The sequence below is a fragment of the Emys orbicularis genome, chromosome 1 (genome assembly GCF_028017835.1).
Source record: "Emys orbicularis isolate rEmyOrb1 chromosome 1, rEmyOrb1.hap1, whole genome shotgun sequence".
NCBI lineage: Eukaryota > Metazoa > Chordata > Testudines > Emydidae > Emys > Emys orbicularis.
The window spans coordinates 246263787-246291402 of record NC_088683.1 but is presented as its reverse complement, the minus strand read 5'-3'; the positions used below and the strand labels follow the sequence as shown (position 1 = coordinate 246291402).

General features: G+C 40.4%; 2 protein-coding genes across 2 annotated transcripts in view; one reads left to right on the top strand and one right to left on the bottom strand.

Annotated features, from left to right (window-relative positions):
- GABRA5 (gamma-aminobutyric acid type A receptor subunit alpha5) overlaps window positions 1-27616 on the top strand; it is an 87689-nt gene that overhangs the window by 14492 nt on the left and 45581 nt on the right. Inside the window, exons 3-5 of the mRNA XM_065423471.1 lie at window positions 710-777; window positions 889-1109; window positions 26294-26376. Coding sequence (XP_065279543.1) covers window positions 710-777; window positions 889-1109; window positions 26294-26376 — 372 coding nt within the window. The remainder of the gene's footprint in view (window positions 1-709; window positions 778-888; window positions 1110-26293; window positions 26377-27616) is intronic.
- Window positions 1-27616, bottom strand: part of GABRB3 (gamma-aminobutyric acid type A receptor subunit beta3) — a 278147-nt gene that overhangs the window by 219936 nt on the left and 30595 nt on the right. The gene's annotated exons all lie outside the window — the stretch shown is intronic.

Genomic DNA, 27616 nt, shown 5'->3' with positions numbered 1-27616 from the left:
GGCTGAACGTCATAACCACAAAACAAGTTAAAAAAGATAAATCCAAATGAAACTCATGGAACTAACAGACCGCATTGTGTATTTCACCATTCTTACACACTGCTTAATGTTTCAACTGTCTCTTCCCTTGTTTGTGCAGTGGGTTGTCTATATAGATTTTACACTCATTAGGATAAGCATTTAGGGCCTGATTCACTATTGCCCTGTTTCTGGTTTAGTCAGTTACATCAGTGTGATGTAAGTATGATGTGTATGTACAATGCTACCATTCTGATTTTGCATTGGTGTAATTGATTTCCAAAGGGGTATAGCAATGCCTTTCAGGAATTGGGCCTTTCATACATGTCTGTAGGGCAGAGTTACAGTCAATTAATATTTATTAATGTTCATGTATTTTGTATTTTAGAAGACTTTCTAAGCCTACTCTCACCACTATGACACCAATGGGAAAAAAAATCGGACTTGGGCTCCTAGCTCACTTAAAATCTTCTGAAAATCCCATGCTTAAAAAACCATTAAGGCTGGGATTGTCAAAAGAGCCAAAGAGTTAGACACCCAAATCCCACTGAATTTCAATTTTTTTGGTTTCTTAGAAAATCCTGGCCTAAGATAGCAAATGTGGTTATTACTAGAAAAAGAAATACATCCAGAGTGTATATTTGTTTGTTATAGCAATTACTGATTCAGGGTCTGTGTCTCTTTGTTATAGAGAGAATAACTCAGGTGAAAACAGACATCTACGTTACCAGTTTTGGTCCAGTGTCAGACACAGAAATGGTAGGTTATAGCATATGAATCCTAAATCAGTATTATTTCTGTTGTTAAAATAACTGTAAAAATGATTATTTCTTTTGAGACACATTATTAACGACTGGTTCTTTATGTCAGGAATACACGATTGATGTTTTTTTCCGACAAAGCTGGAAAGATGAAAGACTTCGATTCAAAGGACCGATGCAACGCCTCCCTCTTAACAATCTGCTTGCCAGCAAGATCTGGACCCCAGACACTTTCTTCCATAATGGTAAAAAATCTATAGCTCACAACATGACAACACCGAACAAACTTCTACGCCTTGAAGATGATGGCACTCTACTCTATACCATGAGGTAAAGACTTTTCTGATTTCTTTTTATTCTGACTCCCTAGTAGCTTTACAATTACTTATTTGGAATGTCAGATTTTTCTCACAATAGAATGAATAAAGTAGACTTTTTGCACATTTTTATGAGAATATCAAGAGAAAATGGAAAGCATAATCGCTGCCTACAACTACTAATTAATTTGCAGCTTCTGAACAATGCTAATGCTGAAATATTTTCTTTGGTGAAATGGAATGCATATTCTCTGTGGAGTAGATGATTCAGTCCTACTGTTTTATGTAGGTCTGTACTCTCCTATTATTTTTGATTTCAACTGCTCTGCTGATGTGATGTGAGAGAGCTGTCTTTACGACCAGAAAGATAAATCTGTCTCTGGTATAGTACATCTTGAACTCTTAACGCTTCTGTTTGTTTCTAGTTCTGATTTAGCTAAAGGACAAGCCATCACTGGATTAAAGCCTTGCAGGCAGCAGATAGGGCATTATAAAGCTATTTAACAAGTGCACTTTTAAGCCAAAGCTGGTACATTTTTTAGTCTTTGAGAATCAGATCCGTGTCTGAACTTTTCAAGGCCCTGCTTCTTATCTGATCTGATGATATTATGAAGCCTCATCAATTCTTAACCTAGATATTATATCAGTGATGTTAAAGCATGACCTGCTTTTTTTCAAATTCTCCTAGAACAACTCGTACATTATTGGAGCCTGCTTTGTTCATTATAAGTAATTCATCTGCAGTAATTAAGACTGCTTTGTATCTGTAATAGGGCTTTCATTGAGAGTGTAGTCATATGGACAGCACTTAAAAAGAGATTTAAAAAAATAGAGAAGAAAGTGTTTATCCTAAGCTTATCACATATGAATATCTGCCAAATCTAAGCAACGCCTAAATCCCTGCTTCATAACTCTTCTTTGAAAAGAACGGAAAGATCTAGAAATGACTAAGAATTTAAAAAGAAAAAGAAAAAAGACTTTGTACTGAAATAAAGGTATTTTAAACAAAACAGCACAACTAAATAACCAATCCCATAGAGACACTATGGTTCGGTAACTCCCCTGACTTTCTCTATTCCTCATTGCTGTTCTTTTTCACATGGATTGCCATTGTAGTCATCTCAATGGGATGTCCTGAAACAAACTGGGGGGACATTAAAAACAACAAACAGTGTGTGTATGTGTGTTTACAATAGTTGCCAAAGAAATCCAAGTTTCCAAACTGTATTAAAGGGGCAGGCCGTAATTCTGGTCTCACTGACACTGAGATTACCCTGGTGGAACTCCACTGACTGCCGTGCACTTGCTCCCAATAGACACTGGTGTATATAAAGTCAGAGTCAAGCCTACGGTCTACATGGAGCCAAGCTAGGTACCTTCTGTTGCTTGGCAGAAAATCACAAGTTTACAGCTAGCATGTGGTACTTGAGAGAGCATTTGTTTTACAACATTTAGGACATTGAGTTAACTCTTTCTGACTGCTTCAGTTCAGACAGCAAGTTAAGGCTACCTGGATTGCCAGTCACATGGTTTTCTTCTAGGCTACAGAAAAGCCCACAAAGTCCATGTAGCTCAACAATGTAAAATAATTTCTGATGTTATGGGGAAAGAGGGAAGGAAGGAGCAGAAATAATTTTACCATATATATCATAATAGGGAATGGAATCCATCTCTTTTTAAACAGCCTACTTTCAACTTGATGATAATTTTAAAATTTCAAATAAAACAGTCGTGTCATCCTATTGTATGTGGCATCCTACTGAATCCTAGGCCAGGAGAGTGTCTGTGTAATACATAATCAGATCAAGATGTCTCTAAGGCACTGTGCTACATTAAGAGTGTCAACTCTTTCATAATTGGGCATTTCTGAGGTAGATTTCAATGGTAGAAATAATATGTAGTCGCTAATCCCTAAAGAAATGACTAATAGCTATAAAATGTCAAATTTCAAAAGTGTGACAAGGAGAAAGCACAATGTGTGTCAGTGGGTAAAGTTACACCCAACCCAGAGCTCTTAACTCATTGTGGGCATTGGCAGAGAACTCTCCATAGAGAAATTTCCATTTTTAAACAACAAAGGGTCTGAACTTCTCATGGGAAATTTGCCCGGAACTTATTGCAAAATGCTAAAGATGCACCTGTTTCCATGATATCATGGAAAGGGCCACCTGCTTCAATACAGGAGGGGAAAAAAACCCCACTGATGACACACTCCTAGCTGTCACTTACTACCCCACACTGGAACCCATATGAGGTATCATCAAACCATTAAAACCCACATTCGATGGGGATCACATGCTGAAAGAAATCTTTCCTGAACCCCCTCTTCTGGCCTTCAAACAAACCCTCCAATGTCACCAAGCTCATTATCAAAAGCGAGCTTCCTACAGACCAAGACACACCAACTCAAAGCGGCACCAGACCCTGCCAGAACAACAGATGCAGAACCTGCAGACATATCTCCACTGCTACAATGATCAATACCCCCACAACATACCTTTCAAGATTCATGGGTCATACACATGCCTATCACAACATATGGTGTACCTCATCTAGTGCACTAAATACCCCAATAACAACTATGTTGGTGAAACAAGACAATCACTTCACTCTCGAATGAACTCACACAGAAAAATGATAAATGACAAAAAAAACCCTATCAAATGTGGATGAACACTTTTCACAAAGTGATCACTCTATATCTGACCTCTCAGTCCTCATCCTCAAAGGACACCTGCAGAACAACTACAAAAGGTGACCCTGGGAACTTAAATTCATAACTCTGCTAGACACCAAAAACTATGGACTCAACAGGGACACTGATTTTATGGTTCATTATAACAGTTTGTAACACACCACACTGCCTGCTACTCCTAATTATCTACTTCAACCACCTTATGCATACCAATCTAATCGTCAATTGCCCACTTCCTTTAAAGTGACCGCCTACGACATGTGTTACCCCATGGCATATGCTTAACAACCTGTCCCTAGCTCAGACACTCTGATTTCCTTCCCCAGACCTGAAGAAGAGCTCTCTGTAGCTCAAAAGCTTGGACCTTCCACCAACAGAAGTTGGTCCAATAAAAAATATCACCTCACCTACCTTGTTTCTATGGCTAGGTCTACACAGCAACTAGACACCTGTGGCTGGCCTGTGCCAGCTGACTTGGGCTCGTGGGGTTCAGACTGCGGAATTGTTTCATTGCTATGTAGACTTCGGGACTTGAGCTGGAGCCTGGGCTCTGGGACCCTCCCACATAACAGGGTCCCAGAGCTGGGCTCCAACCTGAGCCAAGACATTTATACAGCAATGAAAGAAGCTCTGCAGCCCAAGCCCCCAAAGCCAGAGTCAGCTGGCACGGGCCAGCCGCAGGTTTTTCTTTGCTGTGTAGACATAGCTACAGTCAGTTAAAACAAACTGAGGACAAATTGCACCCCAGTGTAACTCCACCACCATTACATCAGGGCTAGATTTAGCCCATAAAGTTCAGAATCAAAGTGCAACCTGGGAAGCTTCTTACTGGCATAACCACATGAAAGACCTGGAGTCCATTCTAAAGGGATCAGCAAAAAGAAACCTGAAGCCAGATGCACCCCTCTGCTTCTATAGTCGGGGAAGCATGAATCTGTGGATCTAGGCTAAGGAGTGAGTTCTTGCTCTGTGGCTTCTCTTCAGGGTCCTGGGTCTGGGAATCCAGAAAGAAGGGAGGGATGCAGGGTTGAAGTGATGGCTACATCCCCCCCCAAAACCTCATGTGGGAAAATAAAATAGAGTCAGGGTAGTGGAGGGGAAGGACACAGCTCCTTTCTCACTGCTAAAAGCAGAAGGAAGCTTCCCCTCCCTACCCTGGCTTTGCTAAGCATCAGTTCCTTGCCTCCAGCTGGCCTGGTGAGGACTCCCCTTCCTGTTTTATAGTCTGCTGTAACCACTGCAGAACCTTTTGTGAATACCAGCACAAGATAAATGGTGCGTTAGCGTTAACTAGCATACGACTCCTCCTAGACACCGTAAATCCCTCTCCCCACCACTCTCATGGTCTAGGGGTGTCACAGTGGCCAATCAGGGGCCTATCAGCAGTGTGGAGGCACAGGGCCTCAGCATGAGGATAAGCCTTGCTTCTTGTGGCCTCCACCAGATGTTCTTGGTGGTCTGTGAATTTTTGGGCCAACCCCCTGCCAACGTGGGGGGCTTTTCCCATCCATCTCTGAGGAAGAATTGGGAGGAAATGTATGGAGTTTCCCAGCCTGCATGCAGCAATAATCTGTATATGGGGAGAATCGGGACCTGTGCCCTGGCTGGAGATATCTGAATTACTTTCATAGCTTTCTGCTTGGGCTGTCTGAATGATTACCCAAGAGGAGGAGGAGGAAGAGAGCAGTGTGAGCAGTGCCCTGCAATCTCTTTTGAATTCCAAATGTATAGTATTTAATCAGGTTAGCAAGAGACTATGGAAAAGTCTTATTGGCTAGGATTTTCACAGAATAGTTATTTGAAAGATGGAACAAAGCAAGTGATAAAGACCTATGTGTTGAGAAAAAGAGACCCACACATGTTATGGACTAGCTTGTAAAAAAAAACCCTAATCAGAACACAACAAGGAATATCATAAATGTGAGCGAAACAGGTAAACCCTGAAAATGTGAGAACTTTAGAATGTGAATCAAAATACGAGGAGAAAAAACTCTACTAGATTATAACCTGAAGTTGTGCCACTGTACAAACAGATATGATGCTTTATTTTAATAGCCTATACACAGTAATAGGATCACATGCAAAATAGTACTCACCCAGTCACTTCTATTTAAATGAAAAGCAGTTTTATGATAATTTTGGTTTCAAACTTCCTGCTTTAGAATATTTGAAGAAATATATTTTCATTATGATGAAAATACATTGTTTGAATTTTGCATTTTATATTGAATTTTATATTGTCTAGGACAGAAATAAAGGAACTATTTTAAGTCTTTTTGCCAATGAAGTATTAAAAAGATGCTTCTATGCATGCATGTTATCAAAGTCCCTCTACATCACAATAAAACCAAAATATACCATATAGACTGATTTCACAGAACAATTACTTTACAGCAGTGTTCTATGAGGTAAAAACCAGAAAGTTGATTTTCATTTGTTTAGTCTTATTTGCTTTTTTTGCTAATAAGGTTTATACTGTACAAACCCAGGTCATGTAATTAATTTGCAAATTCTATTCCTACCCATAGAGGGGAGTATTGTCTTTATCTGCATTTCTGAAGTGTCTATTTTTAATATGAGCAATGGACTTACATATGCTAACAAAGGAATCTCTTCTTCTGTTGGTCTACATAGTGATTTCATAACTTTGTGAAGGCAGGAAAAAAGTTCAAGATTTTTTTACTGTTAATTTAAAAAAATGTAGTACATCTCATTATACCAGAAATAAAAGCACAAGGCAGTTATGTGAAAATACATTTGTGAAGCTCACTTGTTACATAAAGCTTTTGAAAAATGATAAGCAGATAAGAAATCTTTGTTTCTGCTAAAGAGAATCAAAACAGCTAAGTGAACTGGTTATTTTATATTTATTTTTATTTTTTGCAATTGGAATGGAGTATAAAGGAAGAGGAGCACTGGTAAACTTTCAGTGTTAAACCTCTATAATGAAATTGTGGGAGCATTAGTCTGCATTTTTAGCTAAAATGTGTGCAAAAGTAATGTGTGTACCAGAAATGTGTTTTTAACCACAATTTAATTTCTGACCAGCTGTTCTTAGGAAATTATAATCATTTCAAAAACTGCATATCTATCCTTGTACAAATATGAAAATATACAAATATCGGTATTGTTCATGGAGGCCACATAAAATTCAGTAATATGGAACATATATAACTTAAATATCCACTTGATGGCAGCATATCCCCATTTGTTGTTACCATTTACAGAATGGATACAGTTATCAATGCTCAAAACATTTTATGTAACATTAAGATCAAATATATTGGTTGCAAATATAATGCTCAGGTACATTTTAGTTTATAATCTACCCTTTCATGAAATATTTTAATGCAAAGTAAGCATTTGTATATTGTATAGATGTTAGATATTACAATTAATTAATGGGGAGTTATGGGGTTCTTTTCAAGAATCCCCCAGTAAAGGCCAACTTTCTCTTTTGAAAAAAAAAGAGCTCTTTCAGTCAAAAATTTTGGTTGTTTTTCTTTACATATTCATCACAGCAGGACCCATGCCAGATATTGTCAATTCACAGCTGTGGATTTCATTATATGGACCTGACTGTGGGAGTAATTAGCAGACCTGTACTTTAGAAAGACAGGGCCAGTGTTCAGTCAATAACTGGCTAGATTGAATCCCTTTTGTTCAATCAGTGTAGTTTGTTCTCATTTCAGTACAAGAAACTATATTTACATATGTGTTTATATTTATAAGAATGCCTGGCCAGTGCTTTGAAAGCTGTACAGATATTAAAACAAATAAATAAGCAAACAAAACAAAACCAAAACAATTTCAATAAGTCTGAAAATAATTTAATCACATGGATTTCTTCTCTCCCTCCCACTCCCATTGCTTCCCTTTCATTCACTCTCAAGGTTCAGTCAACTGCTTCCTCACCGCAGGACAAAACTGATTTTCCCAGGGACCCAATCCTGCCGAGTGCTGAAAAACTCCTGAGATGCTAAGCACTCTCAGCTCCCACTGATCCAATTCAGGGTCTGGCAGACCAAAGGGGAACCAGAGTCAAGAGCCCTTTGTCACCAGGGTCCTCCTGTTTAAACCAGGGAGCTATCAGCTCAAGCACCTCAGTTGCTCTCTCTCCTCATGTGATACCATCACAGTTCTGGAACAAGGTTGTGAACCAGGATCCATTAGTCAAAAACAAACAGCTTGGCTTACACTCGGAAGGAAAATCAGAGCGAAGTGTGGTATATAAAGTTTTTACTACAAGACATATCACCTAATAAACAGGCAATTGCATTCTGTACTAGCTGCAATTTCCAAGTGGTTTTTAGATGTAGCTCAAAATAGAGTACAATCTATCCTGTAGATAATAAAAGCATGGAAGACTGTGTGAAGATCTGCATCATAAATAAAGGGTCTTTCACAGCAACCTTCTGGTTGAAGAAAGTGATAAAAAAAGCATTTCCTGGACATTCAGGAGAGCCAACAATAGCCTCAGGTTGCCAGTCATGTAGAAAATAGCAAGCATACACCTTCATGAAGGGTGGTTGATATAATCTATCATTCCATCTGGTTGTTTCCCACATTCTGTAAGTCTTATCTGGATTCAGTGTCTATCAGTTAGCTCTCATCCATCGAATCATAGAATTGTAGGATGGAAGGGACCTCAAGAGGTCTTCTAGTCAAGTCCCCTGCACTCAAGGCAGGACTACGTATTATCTAGACCATCCCTGACAGGTAACCTATTCCTAAAAATCCCCAATGACAGAGATTCCACAACCACCCTAGGCTATTTATTCCAATGCTTAACCACCCTGACAGTTAGGAGGTTTTTCCTAATGTCAAACCTAAATCACCCTTGCTGCAATTTAAGCCCATTGCTTCTTGTCCTATCCTCAGAGGTTAAAGAGAACAATTTACCTCCCTCCTCCTTGTAACAACCTTTTATGTACCTGAAAACTGTTATCATGTCCCACATCAGTTTTCTGTTCTTGAGACTAAACAAACCCAGTCTTTTCCATTGTTTCTCATAGGTCATGTTTTCTAGACCTTTAATCATTTTTGTTGCTCTTCTTGGACTTTCTCCAATTTGTCCACATCTTTCCTGAAATGTGGTGCCCAGAACTGGACACAATACTCCACTTGAGGCCTAATCAGCACAGAGTAGAGCAGAAGAATTACTTCTCATGTCTTGCTTACAACACTCCCACAGGTGTTCTCAAACTGGGGGTCATGACCCTTCAGGTGGCCGTGAGGTTATTACATGGGGGGGGGTCGCAAGCTGTCAGCCCCCATCCCAGACCCCGTTTCACCTCCAGCATTTATAATAGTGCTAAATATAAAAAAAGTGTTTTTAATTTATAAGGAGGGAGTCGCAGTCAGAGGCTAGCTGTGTGAAAGGGGTCGCCAGTACAAAAGTTTGAGAACCACAGTGCTAATACATCCCAGAATGGTTCGCTTTTTTTGCAAGTGATACATTGTTGACTCATATTTAGCTTGTGATCCACTATCACCCACTGAGCCCTTTCTGCAGTACTCCTTCCTAGGCAGTTATTTCCCATTTTGTATGTGTGCAACTGATTATTCCTTCCTAAGTGGAGTACTTTGCATTTCTCCTTATTGAATTTCATCCTATTTACTTCAGACCATTTCTCCAGTTTGTCCAGATCATTTCAAATTTTAATCCTATCCTCTAAAGCACTTGCAACCCCTCCCAGCTTGGTATCATCCACAAACTTTATACGTGTACTCTCTATGCCATTATCTAAATGATTGATGAAGATATTGAACAGAACTGAACCCAGAACTGATCCCTGCAGAACCCCACTCGATATGCCCTTCCATCTTGACTATGAATCACTGATAACTACTCTCTGGGAATGGCTTTCCAACAAGTTTTGCGCCCAGCTAGTAGCACCATCTAGGTTGTATTTCCCTAGTTTGTTTATGAGAAGGTCATGCGAGACAGTATCAAAAGCCTTAGTAAAGTCAAGATATATCACACATACTGCTTCCCCCCACCCACAAGGCTTGTTACCCTGTCAAAGAAAGCTATTAGGTTGGTTTGATATGATTTGTTCTTGACAAATCCATGCTGACTTACTTATCACCTTATTATCTTCTAGATGTTTACAAATTGATTGCTTAATTATTTGCTCCATTATCTTTCTGGGTACAAAAATTAAGCTGACTAATCTGTAATTCCCCAGGTTGTCCTTATTTCCCTTTTTATAGAGTGGTACTATATTTGCCCTTTTCCAGTCTTCTGGAATCTCTCCTGTCTTCCATGACTTTTCAAAGATAATCACTAATGGCTCAGATATCTCCTCAGTCAGCTCCCTGAGAATTCTAGGATGTATTTCATCAGGCCCTGGTGACTTGAAGACATCTACCTTCTCTAAGTAATTTTTAATTTATTCTTTCCCCATTTTTGCCTCTGATTCATTCTCACTGGCATTTACTAAATTAGATGTCCAATTGCTACTAAATATTTTGGTGAAAACTGAAACTGTACCCAATCCATTAGACACTGGGCAAGCCATACTGGACAGGTCAGGTGAGATGGAGACAAAAAGGAGAGATGTCATGTGGCTAATAAAGACACCACAACCTAATTTCCCATATACAAATTGAAGAGATGGGATGACAGAACAAAAACCCATGGGAAACAGCCCTCAGGTAGATGAGCAGTTGCCCAGTACTACCTTCTGCAATCTGAAAGAAAGAAATAGAACCATTGTAGGGGATTCCTTCATCCTGCTAGGGTCCACAGGCAAGTAAATGGGCAAGGGTACTAGAGGCATCTGACAGATCTAAAAGAATCTGCCTGGCTACCTGGTTTTCTCCATTGCTGGGAGGAGACCAATCACGACAAAGGGCACCCTAGTCATTTCATTACCTGAAATTATAATCATGTTCCTAACTGGCAGTAACATTATCTGAAGCACATTTATGTTTGTGCTGAAAGATCAGTGAATTATCTAAAAGGTTGTTTTATGGTGGATTATCCAAAACAGTATATGCAATAAATCTCACATATTTGTCTAGTCCAACAACATATAATGGGAAATCTGCCTTAAACTCTGGGAAATTGGGGGCAGCATCTTGTTTTGGAGATGTATTCTGTGAAAGACTTGCACAGATTTTTCCCATACAGCACTGCAATGTCCTTTAAATTCTTCTAATGACAGATTATCAGAATACTTTAAAGCAGTGACATAAATATAGACCAGGAATGTAGGATATCTGATCAAGATATGTTATAGCATTAAGCCATAAGGTTTAGAGCACTTTGCAGCATATTACACATGTCTGAAATGAGGCACATGTCACACACTTGTTTTCTTGCTATGGCATGTCACTTAGCCTCTCCTTTCGTTTGCTAGCCTGGGTTGGCTGGCTCTACCATAAAGGAAGAACAAGCCATCACTTGGAAAAGGAAACGATTAGGGAAAGCAGAATGTCAGCTGAGAGGGATGGGCATTTTCTTGTTTGCCTAGAGCCAGCCCTCTAGCTGCTGGTATGACATATAGACTGGATTGGCATGTTACAGATGAAAGGCAGGTATGCAACATGCCTTGCACTTCTCTGACATGCCCCAAAATGTTGCATTCCGATGTCAAATTGCACAAGCAATTTCATTCTATTCACATGGGATACACTACAAAAGTTAGCTGAAAATTTTATCCATTTTGCTTATCCTGGAAATCTGAAATTTCAAAGATGATGCTAAACTAATTCTGATTTCTCAGTTAATTCATACCCAAGTGATTACCTTTTAAAATGTCAAGAGTGCTTAGGTGAAGATTTGCTTTCTAGTATGATGGGGGAAACTAGTGTCTGGAATTGAAGGGAGCGATTCTCTATCGGTGAAGAGTTCAAGGTCTCAAACTGATGGGGAAGGATGCTTTTTGTACAAGGTTTGAAGTCTTTAAAAATAATGCTACTCTCCATGGGGGAAGCTTTGTTGGTTCACAGGGGAGTCCTGGTTGGCTTAAGGCTGTTCTTTTTGAGAAAGAGTAGTCCCCCCAGTGTCTTTCCCTCCCCGACACTTCTTCTGACTTTGACCATGTGTAATGAGTGCTGGTTTCCATCAGCCTTCTTTGTCTTTGACAGGAGAGCTCAATCACTAGAATGGGCTCCCTAGTCTTTTCATTACCTGAAATTATAACCATCTTCCTAACTGCCAATAACTTTATCCAAATGACATTTATGTTTGTGCTGAAAGCCCAGACTCCCAGTGAATTATCTAAGAGGTTGCTATAGCAGAGTGTCTTGCTAGCACCCAATATAATAATTAGAGATGGAAAAGTCCACATGAATTGTCTAATTCACAGCCTTTTCCTGTGACCAGCTGTTTCCTTCAGTCTGTTTTCTAATAACTTGTCTACTCTACTCTAGCAAAGTTTCAAGTGATGGGTCTCAAAACATTTTCCTTGGAGATCTCACTTTAAGGAATTTTTTTTCTTAATATTCAGCCCAACTTTCCTTTTCTTAATTTCATCCCATTACTTCAAATGTATACTCCCAACAACCAAGCAAAATAATTCACATCTCTCTAAGATGTTTACACTTCAAAAATGTCTAGGTATTCACTATAGTATCCCTGCTTATTCTGTGCTTTTTAAATCATAGTACTAAGATTTGTTAGACAGACATACAACTATAAGTTCTATTGCACTGCACTCATTAAACTCTCACATATTCACTAGGCTCAATGTAAAACCTAGGGAGGATTTCCTGGGGGTGCTCTCTTCCTTGTTTATTCAGGTCAGGAATCTGGAGCAGATGCCCCTGGGAATATAAGAACATATGAATGGCCATACTGAGTGAGACCAGTGGTCCACCTAGTCAAGTATCCTGTCTTCCAACAGTGGCCAGTGCCACATGCATCAGAGAGAATGAACAGAACATGGCAATTAATGAGCGATCCATCCGCTGGTGTCCAGCCCCAGCTTCTGGTAGTCAGAGGTTTAGGGACACCCAGAGCATAGGCTTTGCATCTTTGACCATCTTGACTAATAGCCATTGATGGACCTATCCTCCATGAACTTATCTAATTCTTTTTTGAAAGCCAGTTATACTTTTGGCTTTCACAACATCCACTGGCAATGAGTTCCACAGGTAAACTCGTGTGAAGAAGTACTTCTTTATGTTTGTTTTAAACCTGTCACCTATTAATTTTATCGGGTGACTCTTGGTTCTTGTGCTATGTGAAGGGGTAAATAGCACTCCCTATTCACTTTCTTCATGCCATTCTTGACTTTACAGGCCTCTATCATCTTTTTAATCTCTCTCTTTATATGGAAGCAGTTCCATACCTGTAATCATTTTTGTTGCTCTTCTCCGTTCCTTTTCCAATTCTAATATATCTTTTTTGAGATGGGGTGACCAGAACTGTATGGATATTCAAGGTGTGGACATATCATGGATTTATATAGTGACATTATGATATTTTTCTGTCTTATTATCTCTCCCTTTCCTAATGGTTCCTAACATACCATTAGCCTTTTTGACTGCCACTGCACGTGGAACAGATGTTTTCAAAGAACTACCCACCATGACTCCGAGATCTCTTCTTGTGTGGTAACTGCTAATTTAGACCCCATCATTTTGTATGTAGAGTTGGGATTATTTTTTCCAATGTGCATTCCAATTTGCACTTATCAACAATGAATTTCATGTGCCATTTTCTTGGCCAGTCACCCACTTTAGTGGGAACCCTTTGTAACTCTTTGCATTCTGCTTTGGACTTAACTATCTTGAGTAATTGTGTATTATCTGCAAATTTTGCCATCTCACTGTTCACCCCGTTTTCCAGATCATGTATTAATATGTTGAACTGTACAGGTCCCAGTACAGATCCTTGGGGAATCCTGCTATTTATCACTCCATTGTGAAAACTCACCATTTATTCCTACCCTTTGTTTCCTATCTTTTAACCAATTACTGATCCATGAGAAGACGTCCCCTCTTATTCCATGACTGCTTAGTTTGTTTGAGAGCCTTTGGTGAGGGACCTTGTGAAAGGCTTTCTGAAAGTCCAAGTACACTATATCCATTGGATCACCCTTGTCCACATGCTTGTTGACTCCCTCAAAAAGAATGATTGGTGAGTCGATTTGCCTTTACAAAAGCTGTGTTGACTCTTCCCCAACAAATCATGTTAATTGATATGTCTGATAATTCTATTCTTTACTATAGTTTAATCCAATTTGCCTGGTACTGAAGTTAGGCTTACCGACCTGTAATTGCCCTGTTCATCTCCGGAGCCTTTTAAAAAAAAAATCACCATTACATTAGCTATCCTTTAGTCATGTGGTAGAGGCTGGTTTAAGTGATGGTTTATGGATATTAATGTTAAATTGTTCAGCCAAAGTTTATACAGATGTCTTATTTCTCCGTATAATCTGTTCATTGTCTATATGCTCTAGTCACCCTTCCTCATCATATTTCCAGGTGCTAGATTTTGGGTCTATGATCTAGCTAGAAGAGGTGGAACTATACATCTTAAAAATCATCATTTGTTCCAGCTGAGGTCAGCATTAATTTAAACTCAGAATAATCTCTCTGCATCCACCTATTTAATATATAACATAAATAAATGTATTTCTGTCTAATTTTACTTGCTTTTGTTCAAACACCACTTCTTAGGGTTCTCTGACAATGGAAACATAGAAGACATTTGAATCTGGAATTTCACTCTTAAAAAAGCAGGAGCATGTCAGTAGATCTTTCATTAAGTGTGAAGGCTGCCATCAACTTGTTTAAATAAAACCAAATTCTAGAGGTCTACAGAGCTAATGGGAAGGCAGAGTCTGGATTTGAATAATTAACTCATTATACAATTGAATACACTTTAAGCGAAGTCATTATTTGACCCTGACATCCTTCTTAAATCATGTTAATTGCATATATGTGTATATATATATGTATTATAAACTGATTGTCCGAATTTCAGCACTGAAGTCATCAGAAGTTAATAGGAGTTCTGCCAGGGATTCATTTAGCTGTGCATGCTTCTGCCATCTTGGAAGCTCTGACTGTACTAGGAATAGGAGGTAAAATGATGCAGCAAATTATTTAATGACTGTTCATTGTGCGAGTAAAGATCTGAGAGCTATTTCACTGCAGCAGCAAACCCCACCCACTGTAGCACTTCAAGTATCACTCCCAGAGTTGTGCTGGTCAGAAACTTCCTGTGGTTTCAGAAACTAAAAAGCAAGCATCCACCAAATAATGCCTCTGCTTCAAGAAGTTGATCACAAGTCTTTAAAATATCAATAGGTAAACAAATACTCTTTCCAAATGAGAGTATATTTCAAATTCCCCCCTGCCGTCTGCCCCGAAATAGTTACTCAGTTCAATTCCTTCAAGCCATTCAGAAGAGTGGTGGATTTGATAACTGGTAGCCAAGGAGGGGGGAACATAAGTGTGAGGTAGATAAAAGTTTGGTGTAAATAGTTGTTGGTGTAAGGAAGCTAAACTTAGTTTATGTTCTAGAATAGTTAGTAGAAACAAATTCAAGGCTGTATCTACTGGAAACCAGCTAGCCTGATTTTATCAATAATTGTTACATGCTTTTCAGAAGAGGCATAGAAGAACCCACGGGTCAACCTTATGCAAGAGTATAAGGTTACTATAATTTCCATACTGATAATTATTCTTTTTACCATTTATATTAGCATGCCACCAATAGACCTCATTGTGTTCAATGATATTTGCTGCCCTGGAGATTACAGTCTAAGTCTGGTGACACATGAAGGTTTGGGGGGATGACGGGTTGATGAAGTCATATATATATATATGTTTTTGTACATATTTGCAGATTTATTTATTCACACCACCTCTCCCGACTGCTCCTCAACCCAGACATAATTAATTGGCTATTTTCTTAAAGAAGTCCTGGCAGAGAAGAGATCTGAAGGATGGGAGAGTTTAATGGCCTTCAGGGCAGGAGAGGACAGCAAAGAGAAAAAGCGCTGAGATGTTTGTATGAGAAGCTCACAAACAGATCAGCTATTATTTTATTAGACACTTATAGATTGTACTAGACACTTTCCATATAAAGACTAAATGGACATAAATTAAACTATCTTCAATTGCTATTATGTATACAGAAAAGTAATGTAATAAAGGTTGCAGAATGAAGGGAATCAGCTGAAAACGGTACTCTCAGCCTTGACTAGGAACCTGAAATGGGGCCCCACCAGATAAAGAATCCCACCACCACCCCAGCAGCTGGGCAATGGAAGAGAGATGCCCACAAAAACTCAAGGTCGTTTGTTTGGTTTTTAGGCACATTTAAGGGACCTATCAGTAACTCTCTCCAGGAGGAGAGCAGTGTTCAGCATATACAAAGGCATTCCATGGTTGGGGAGATTATTTGCTTGAGGTCCCCACCACAGGGTAGCTATTGCCAAAGCATGGATATGGATTCCCTTTCCCATCCTTTCCACATCAGGCCAACTCAAGTCAGTATTGTGCATAGCTGGTTTAGGAAGCCTAAAGGGAGTATGCATCCATAACTTCAGCATAAACTGGGTTAAGGATTTGGCTCAGTTATGATAAAAAAAAAGCTCCTTTAATCTATACTACAGGTCTGAATTGCCTACTGTGCAGAATGAAACTCACAATAATATCAGTAATTAGAATACTTTTCACTTGTATAGCTCTTTCCATCTGAGGTTTTCAAAGCACTCTATGTAGCCATACAACTATTAATGAATTAGAGCCTCAACACTGCCATGAGGTAGGACAGCAGTAGTATTCTGCACAGAATAGTTAAATGCCAGAAATGAACCAGAAGTTAGGGGCAGAGATATAAATTTGTCCAGAACTCCTGGCTCTCAACCCTGAATTTTAACCACTAGACTATGTTCACTTCCAGTGGGAGTCCAACACATAAAATGAATGCAGATAAGAAACACAATGGGTGAAATTCCCTATGAACACAGGGCCAGAACAAAGACTATGCACCACTTAAGCCTGTAAGGATAGACCTTGCCTTCCCGTTCTTGTCACACACCCAAGACAGAGGTGAATGCCACCCAGTGTGATTCAGGCTGAATAGCTGGGGCATCATGAGTGACGCAGCATCAGAACTACCAGTAATGTTTACATTTCCTCTCCCTTGCCATGATCCATGTTGCAGACAACTCACTCAGCTTGTCAGAGGCAAGTTTCTGGACTTCATCACCTTAGCATAACTCTTTCAGCCATCTGTATAGTGATTAAGTGTTTATCCATGCCTTAAGACATCTTTACAGTGTTAAATCACCCACCATCCCCTCTGTGCACAAATTACAGTAACTCCTCACTTAACATTGTCCTGGTTAACATTGTTACATTGCTGATCAATTAGAGAACATGCTCATTTAAAGTTGCACAATGCTCCCTTATAACGTTGTTTGGCAGCCACCTGCTTTGTCCACTGCTTGCAGAAAGAGCAGCCTGTTGCAGCTAGCCAGTGGGGGCTTGGAACCAGGGTGGACCGGCAGCCACACTATCAGCTCCCCGCTCCCGTAAGTTCCCTGTGTGGCAGTCGCAGGGCAGGCTATCAATTGCCAGGCAGTTCAGGTGTCTCTCCCCCCACTTCCCTGTGCTGCTCCTGTCCTCTGCCTTGGAGCTGCTCCCAGGAGTCTCCTGCTTGCTGTGCGGAGGGGGGGGGGAAGAAGGGTGCTAATGTCAGGGTGTGCCCCTCTCCTCCGCTCCTGCCCCCTGCTCCTTTACCCCACCTCCACAGAGCAGGGGGAAACACGACAGGGTTCAGGACAGAGGGAGCTTGCAGGCAGCAACTGCTGTCTCAAGTTGCTGATCTACTTAAAAAGGCATTGTACTTAGAGTGGGGTCAGTGTACTTAAAGGGGCAATGTGTGTGTCTCTGTCTCTCTCTGCCATGCTATCTCCCCTCCTTCCATTCCTGCTGCCTTGTAGAGTGTGAGGCTACATTAACAACGTGTTAACCCTTGAGGGCTCAGCTGACTGCTAGTTCATCATATACCAGTAAGGCATTCCCTGGGAAATATCCCACCCTCTTCCACCTTCTGACTTCACCACGTCAACCAAGCTTCACAATCATCATTGCTGTGTTCAGTATTAAATTGTTTGTTTAAAACTTATACTGTGTGTGTGTGTGTATATATATATATATATATATAGTCTTTTGTCTGGCAAAAAAAAATTCCCTGGAACCTAACCCCCCCCCCCCCCCCCCCCATTTACATTAATTCTTATGGGGAAATTGGATTTGCTTATCATTGTTTCACTTAAAGTTGCATTTTTCAGCAACATTACTACAACGTTAAGCATGGAGTTACTGTATATTAAGATTATAAGTAAATGCCTAGGAATAAGCAGAGATCTTTAAATATGTTCCAAGAGTTATGCTTGTTTCAAGAACAGTGACTGACATCAGTTAACTTTTGTTGTCCAGCACGTGATGCGGCTTACTAAACCAAATAGTTACTCTAATTGAATCTAAGACGTATTTTATTGTGAAAGTCTCAGAAAGAAACTTTGTTTCTTCATCATTTGTTATAAAAGTTTCCCAAGACATAACAGATACTCACCTTATTCATCAGATATCTTTTTAGATCAAGGTTAAGTGGGTACTGCAGTGAATGTAGCAATTTATACATACCACAAAATGGCTTTCGTTGTCATGTTTATCCACAAAAGCATCTAATGAGAGCATATTGCAGATTACTAAATCATATGGATCATTGTACTTATTTTGTGAAAGAAGAGCAGTAACAGAATCAGGTATCTGTCATGAATATAATGAAACAGTGTTATTCTGTTTTCTTTATTACATCTCTAATCTTTAGTATTCCCTAGAGGGATTTCCCCCCTCCCTGTGGTTGTGAGGAAACAATTTTCCCAGCTGTCCCTTAAAAACAAAATGAACCCCAGTCCATATGCTACAGAGTCCAAACTCACCACTTTCCTAGGGTTTGGCTTCACTGGTTGGGGGGAGATGAGGAAATCAGTTCTAAGGTTAATTTTAAAAGTTTAGCTCAAACCTGTTCCCCGACTTCCCTCCTAAAGTTCCTTTCACAGACTGCTCTACCAATACCTAAAATCTGTCCCCTCAGAGAGCCACACCCATGGCTTTTTTACCTATGTGGTGTAATGAGTGAGCCAGCAAAGTCCACTTGACCCTTTCCAAGCAGGATCAATAGCTGCAAAAATGGGGGTGAGATGAGTTTCAAGCAAACACTGCCAGCCTAGTTTAACAAAGAATGGCAACTGGCCTTAAAGAGTGGGGAGGCAGTTTTGAAACCCTGTGCCTGCTACTTTCCAGTTTGGAGGCTGCTGGCTGGTATAAGAGGTTCCTGCCACCCTCTGCACCACCTTGGTGCAGGTGGCTGCCTTCCCATACTTGCATCTCTCACGACTGGCAGCTGCCAGGTGCCATTCTGGAAGGTGTTTTTGAAAGGGCAAGGCTGCAGGCACATACTTTCCAAGGAACCTTCAATTGCTTTTCTCACTCTTTAGCAGCAGCATTAGCTCCCTGCAGAGAGGGTAGCTATTTGATAGCTTTCCTCAACTTCTGGTTGTCTTCTTTCCTCTCTAGCATACTCTGTGGCTCCTCCTCTCCCTTCTCAGTCAACCAGAGATAGGAAGTTGGGAATCTCTTGTAGCCTGACTGCTCCCTATGGCAGTGATGGCTCTCTCAGGACTTCCTGAACTCCTGGGCCCCAAGCACCTTCTGGAGCCCACTCTGAATGTAGGATGTGGATCTATATGGTCCCAAAGATCTGCACTTAATCGCTCACTGCATCTGTGACTTGAAAATAGTTCATTCCCAGTACAGTGAAAACTGTACAGCTACACAAAAGTATCTGCTGAATTTTAGCAAAGGATTAATGCTTAATTCTCAATGCTCAAAATGTGAATTTTTCTCTCATGACTTTTCCTGACTTTGTGAAATCTTGCAGTTTGAATCACCATGTATGTATTTGTGTTAGTTGTAGAATATGTTTTGCTGGAATTTAACCCCCTAGAAACTAAGATGGGTTACAGCCTCTCTTTAGTTGCTTAACATTTGTGCAGCACTTTGAACATGTAAAACACCATAAAACTACTAAGGATTACAGGTGGTAACACAACAGCAGCTATTGCTGAAGTTTCTTACACACACTGGGTGAAATCTTTGCTCCATTGAAGGCATCCTTCCATTCTAAAGGGTTTGGGGGTTTTTTCAGTTGCTTACAACTTTGTCAAACTTTCACTTTTTGGACAGAAATGTTCCACGTCTGGTCAAGGCCCAAGAGTTATTTTTATTTATCAAAAATTTGAGTAAAAATAATTCAGTGAGCTTTTGAGTACAAAGGCAGTAAAACAAAACAACCCCCCCCCCAAACGCCACACGCTTGCTCTCGTAATATTTTTTAGAACTTTATTTTTAATAATTCCTGTGCCTCAGCACAACCAGGGAGAAGTTTGAGTTGGGGACAGTCCCTAGGTCAGACATGTGTTTTGTTGGACCCATTAAAATCTAATTTGAATGGCCTGTATTCTAAAGGTTTAACAAAACCCTGTTCCATTCATGCGCACAAAAGGCCTATTTTTCCTCTCCCTTACACAATTGTAAACCAGGAGTAACTCCATTGTAGTGAACTGTGTAAAACTGGTGTGTGTGAAAGGATATTCAAGCCCTAACTTTTTACTAAAGATAAAAGTTCTTTAATAATGACCAATCACTGTTCTACTAGCACTGTGCATGCATGCATATGTGAGCTGAGTGGAATTTTTGTTCGTTGAAGGAGACAGGACTTCAGTTGCGTCCTGCTTCTTTCCAGGTGATGTTTGAAGGTGAAGACCAAGTATAAATGTGTCTGCCACTTCTGGGTATGGAACATCGGTGCATTCTGCACATTCCTGTCATCTTCTGTCCCTGCCCTATTTGCAATGCGTTTCCAGAAGCAAGTGTGGGTGTATCCCCACCAACTTCTCTACAGAATTCACAGAGATGGCTGCCATGCTGCTTTCTGTAGAAATAAATTGGTTTGAGTTACAAGTGCATTTTGTGAGCCAATCTTTTTTGGACCCTCAAATTTTAGTGAAGAGCTAATATTTGAGGGCACCAGGAAAATGCACAACAATATGGTGAAAATGTATGATATTTCAAAGCCATTGCTCATCCATATTGCCCAGCCCTATTATGCACCAATAATATGTTGTAATGAATGGTATAAAGTACCCAGTAAAGGATAATGATTCTGTAACAGGTTGTTATGACATCATCCATTAAGCATTTTTAAAATTTAAAATGTACTAGCTATGCAATGTTATGAATAACACATCTGAGAATAAATTATTGGGATATTTCCGTGTATTGTTTAGGGACAGTCTGGCACAGAACTTTTGTACAAATGCACAGAAGGTGCATAGCACCTCACACTGCATGTGAGGGTCAGGGATGGTTACAGTCCCTGGGTACAGGGGCTTCTTCCTTCCTTGAACCCTTAGAGGTCCACATAGCCCCCAAGGGAGGAGATGAGACTATGGCCCTAACGGTGCCTTCCACCACTCAAACATTAGGGATAGCAGATTGCACCATGCACTACCCTAAAAGACAGAGCAGTTTGCGCACTGCCTGCTAGGATAAGGAAGCTTGGTGAGGGATTATGCCTGGCCCTGGGGCTGTGCAGCTCCACATAGCCCCAATGTAAGGCTGTGCCCTAAAGGCACAATCAAACCCTTTGAAATTAAATTACATATAAATGTCACCTTTTCATTTAAAGAGATTTGGAGGATTTTAATTCCAATCAACTTCATTGAGTGGCTGGTGTTTTCCTCTGAAACTGAAGGAAAGTACACATCCAGCAGCACTGATTTGACACAGAAACCATTAGTAGGAGGAACTGGAGGAGTTCTATGCACTGGGCATTCAGGGCTCTACCCTGCAAGCTGCTGAGCGCTCTGGCCCTAATAGTGCTTTGCGGGTTCAGGGACAGCGTGCTCAGCACCTTATAGGATCCAGGCCCAACAGTTATTTTAAGGCCAGCACAAGAAGTCAGTTTCTAATATGAAATTCTCTTGCAGTTTCACTAAGTGGTGCCCAAGTTCTAATACCATACATGGATCAGAGTCCAATGTGTCTTTCCTTAAAAATATAGATATGTAGGGGTCTTGTCATCTCTTTTTTATTTAATGTAAATGTTATTTTAGAGGAGAGGTAGCATGTGCCACTGGATACAGCATTGTGCTTGAAGTGCAGGGAGCTGAGGTCTATTCCCAGCTCTGCCCCTGATCCCTGTTGTTTGATAATGGATGAGTCATTGGCACCCTGTGCCTCAGTTTCCCTATCTGTAGACATGGCAGAATTTGATTTTTTTTAAATAAGTTTGACAGAGATCAGTTTATTTTGAAGCATTTATTTTCCAATTTTTAATCGATTTAAAATTTCACAGTTGTGGGAAATTATGGTGGGGTGTCACAAAACATGTGTGGGCGGGTGGAGGGAAGAAAATAATTAATGACCGAAGATGTTGCGATTCAAAAAGTTGAAGTTTGATAACTGTTAAAAACACAAATTGTCAACATAAATATCCTTAAATCAACCTCTAATAAGTTCTCAAGCAACATTTTTCTTACTGTCTGGAAATATTTGTCAGTTTGTGTGTGTACAGTGAAATCAACTTCTACTGATAAAAATCTAATCCTGCCAAGCCTACCTAGCTCTAAAATGGAAATGATGATACCTACCATCCTTTGAACTCTATAGATGAAAAGTGTTCTAAATAAAAAGACAGATGGGGAACTGAAATAAGTAGATCAGGTATATTACAACATTTGGAGTAAGGTGCTGTCCTATGAACACATCAAAGAAATGTCATGTGTGGAAATACTTGTTTGACATAGAGAACAAAACATGTGGAAGGGAGGCCACTTTTATTGTTATCCCTCCCTATTGCATGTTATTTTGAATGACTTTTAAAAAGGAAGAGAGAGAGAAGTACTGGACTGGAGCCTGGATACAGCTACTGCCAAGACTGATGTCCTAGCAGCCAACCTCTGCATACATTAATTGCTCCTCTTGAATGACTATTCAGCTAGATCCACTCCTGCTGGTGCAGCAGATTGAAGTTGTAACCAAGTGGGATTTGCCCTTGCAGAAAGGCTGGCAGTGTTTGCATCTCTCTCCTTCTCTGAGGTAGCCACTGGGCTCAGGAGAGATCTAGTTCTAGGCTGCGTGGAAGGTGAGGCAAGACAAAGGTTAGGTGAGTCAGCAAGTCTGGACTGTGCCAGACAGCTCTGGGTCCCTTGTAAGTTGGGAGTGTGGTTGGCAACTTTCCCACTACAGCTCCTCCCACCCTGTAGACTTTAGGTCACTGGGACCCAACAGGTGTGGGTTATATGTATGGAATTTGCCAAAACACAGGACTGACTACAGCTCACTCGCTGTAGGTATTACAGTTACAATTACAGACCCAGACAGAGAGGTTTATTAGAAACAGAGTGAATATATGGGCCTGACCACTTATTAGGAGAACACATTTTATTGCCTATGGGGATGAGGTATGTTCTGTTGCTGTGGGTGCATGATTCTCTTTGGAGATAATAATGGTTCTATGTGTGATGGTTATAGAATTACAATTGCAGAACAGGTGGGGAGAAAATGCTTTTGTTCAAATTCACTCAGTACAACATCTAGCTTGACCCAGAGCCTGCAGAGGCTATAGGGCTTCTGGAGTCTTGCATAGAAGCTATCTGGATTCTAACTGTGAAGAGATGCAAGAGAAAGAGGAAGGAGAGTTACCAAGAGAAGAAAGTCAATTTGTTGGAGGTTTGAGTCCAAAACTTGTGAGTATGGGAAAGCTGGGGTCCTTCTTATACAGGCCCCACTCCCGCAAAGTACATCCATGCTTAGTGTTCAAAATGTGCTTAAACATTTTGCTGGATGGGTTGATAGCTGTTGAAAGTAGCCGTACCCTCAAAACCATGTTACCTTCCCCTCTATTTTATTTTCTGGGTTTTGAGGGTTTTTTTAACTTCCTTGCCTCAGGGCAGGTGACTCAAACCTCACCTATTGCTCTTTCTCCATCTTAGAAGCAGCATTTCCCGTCTGTGATTGGGAAATGGTGTATCATTTCTATCAAGCTGGATTTTCTCTCTCACTTTACTGCTGTTGTTACCTTTCCATCTCTATTATGTATAGGGCCCTACCAAATTTATGGTCCATTTTGGTCAATTTCATGGTCATAGGATTTTAAAAATCATAAATTTCATGATTTCCGCTATTTAAATTTGAAATTTCACAGTGTTGTAATTGTAGGTGTCCTGAGCCAAAAAGGAGTTGTGATGGAGTCGCAAGGTCATTGTAGGTGGGGTTGTGGTACTGCTACCCTTACTTCTGTGGTGATTCTGGTGGCGACGCTGCCTTCAGAGTATCTGGGGAATGGTGGCTGCTGGCAGAGAACCCAGCTCTGAAGGCAGAGCCGCTGCCAGCAGAAGCGCAGAAGTAAGGATGACATGTTATGGTATTGCCATCCTTACTTCTGTGCTGCTGCCTGCAGAGCTGGGCCCTCAGTCAGCAGCCACCACTCTTTGGCCACCCAGCTCTGCAGGCAACAGCACAGAAGTAAGGGTGGCATGGTGTGGCACTGCCATCAGAGCTGGGTGCCCTGCTAACAGCTGGTGCTCTCCAGCTGCCCAGATCTGAAGGCAGCGCTGAAGTAAGGGTAACAATACCACAACCCCCAGAAAATGACCTTGTGAGCCCCTGCAACTTCCATTTGGGTCCGGACCCCCAATTTGAGAAACACTGGTCTCCCCCATGAAATCTGTATAGTATAGCGTAAAAGCACACAAAAGACCGGATTTCACAGGGGAGACCAGAGTTCATGGTCTGTGACATGTTTTTCATGGCCAGGAATTTGGTAGGGCCCTAATTATGTGTCCCCACTGTTTTCTGTCTTCTTTTCTTCCCCTTGCACACCTGTTCCTCTTCTCCCCCACATTACCATTCTCCTCATCCTACACTGTCTCAGTCCTCTCACAGTACCAACACAATGGATGGGTCAGAGAGTGTTAATCTTCTTTTATCCTAATCCCCTTGACCTCTCCACCTCCAAAAAGCTGTTGCAGGAACTACAGCTCTAGAACCTTCAGGCAGTGGTACATAGGCTGGTAGTGTGATTGTTTCCCCAAAAACTAGTCAGATATATGGACCACTCTGGTAATGCACTAGTGTATCGTATTGAAGGGGGGTGGCTGAACAAAAGGCCATGTGTATGACTTTGTGAAGGCTAAAACTATAACAGGGTTAAAAAAAGAACTAGATAAATTCATGGAGGATAGGCCCATCAATGGCTATTATCCAAGATGATCACAGATACAACCAGATGCTCTGAGTGTTGCTAGCTTCTGTTTGCCAGAAGCTGGGCTGGATGACACGGGATGGATCACTTGATGATCCCCTTTCTGTTCATTCTCTCTGAAGCATCTGGCACCCGCCACGGTCAGAAGACAGGATATGGGGCAAGATGGACCATTGGTCTGACCCAGTATGGGCATTCTTATCACTGCAGTACTTTATTCTCCCTGTGGAGAGAAGGCTATGTATCCAGAATATGCACTTCAGCATGGTGATATGAAGCATTTAGTGTATAGTCAGGCAGCGTGGCTGCATGAACATGTTCTCATGACAGGAAAGTGTACTTTTGTATTTCAAGGAGCTATTTGCTCAGCCACAGATTTGTTCTAAGGAAAGAGGTTTCTCACTGAGCTACCAGAGCTGTGCTCCACAGGCTTCAGCATGGTACAGAGATAAAAACATTGTGCCTCTGATCTACAGAATCTGAAAATGGAATGTCTGCATAACAGTCTTGAGTTTTATTCCAATGTAGGAGAGCATGTGGACATTCCTAATATGAAGCAGAGAGCTGAATCCTGCTATTCTTACCCATATTATTAAATACTTCTATTCTGGTAGCTTCTAAAGGTCCCACTCAGGGTTGGGGCCCATTATGTTGGGTGCTGTACAAACATAGAAAAGAGACAATTCTTACTTTGAAGGATTTACAATGGGGGTTGGCTATAAATTTAATATCAAAACTGGTTTTCAGTGGAAATCTAGGTTTTTGCTTTAACTTGGTGAAAAATTGAAATTTTCCTCCGAAACCAAATATCCAAAACCCCAGATATTTTGATTTGGCTATGCTGCTGCAGTGCCTCCTGGGAGTTGTCATTTAGTTGCAATTTAAAGACACAAACAGACCAAGGGCATGGGCTACAACATACTAGTTCTCTCACATGCAAATAGTACCAGTGATTTCACTGGGATTACTTACATAGATAAAGACTGCTCATCTGAATAAAAGGTAAACGATCAAGCCCATGTCACAAGCACTTATCCATATTGTATATCACATCCCATGTAACCAGAGAATTGCTCCGATTTCACAGAAGTCCCCATGTAAAGTATGTTTATGTCAGCACTCAGATACCATAGTGAAGGGCCTGCATAGTGCTGAGTAAAATGAAGATTTTGTTTCTTTTTTCTTCTCACAGATTGACCATTTCTGCTGAATGCCCCATGCAGCTCGAAGACTTCCCCATGGATGCACATGCTTGCCCGCTAAAATTTGGAAGCTGTAAGTTCTTGTCACAATTAAGAATATTGAATATAGTTTTGATTTGGCTTGTCATTTTCAGCCAGTACAGTTTGTGTGCATCTTTCACTAGATATGGTTGATCTGATCCCACTCAATCTTCCCCCGAGCTCTTAATCTCCAATAGATGGCAAACTATGTGTAGCACTGCTACTTTCCAGATCATGTATCCCTCTTGGCAACCTGTGTGTCACAAGGATGACAGGTAGTGGGGGTATTTTTAACAATGCCTATTCAGTACTAGATGCAACCAAATCACTTTTTTAATAATTGAGGTTTTTACATGTATGGAAAAGTGGAACTTTCAGTGTCAACTGTGCTCTTACAGTGTTTACATATGTACTATTTGGTTGTTTTCTATTGACTACAAATATACAGTACAGATATCTAGAGGTTAGCAAAACAGGAAAATCTGCCCATCTTGTCTTTGATAAATCTAGTCTTATATCTTATTACATGAACCTGCGTACATACACATATAAACATTACACATACACGCACACTACTGTTTGTATCTACAGACACACACATTATCCTCTAAATTGCATGTTGAAGTGCTGATTTTTCTTGATACCCTGAATCTGTAATCTACCATAATGCTGTCCTGCCAGCAGCTTACTTTAAAAATAACCTTAGGGGATTGTATGGCTATATTTAAATACAAAGCCCTTAATTAAAGTACAGACTAGGCTACTAGAGTAGACATCTTTTATTTCAGTAATCGAAACGCAGATTCCAGGTGCAACGAAAGTCTCCCAAGACTTTTGAAGTTACCAGTCAGGGTTTTTAACAAGTTAACTCCCCCCCCCATAACAATCCCCCCCATATCTTTTTTTCTAAACATCGTATCAATGTAAATTCTCTAATCCTACCAAGATTAATCTTTGCTTTTATCTGCTGTATGTGTGCTGGTTTAATATTGGTTATGCATTGTCTTCTTGTGATCATGTGATAACAAGTAAAAATACTATATACAGTAATGATTACCAAACTCAGTCACTTGATTTCCCTTCCCTTGAAGTGCAAAAAAGACTCAGTTTCACCTGTGTAGACCCAAATGTTTCTTACAGGGTCACTATAGGTTCAAGTGCATCAGTTGAGTGCAATGATGTTAACCTATGACAATATAATTTGAAGTCCTGTCACTCACTTGCATTACAAGATCCTAACTTAAAGGTTTAAGAGCAGACTATCGATTTCACTCCAAACTCATAAAATGTGA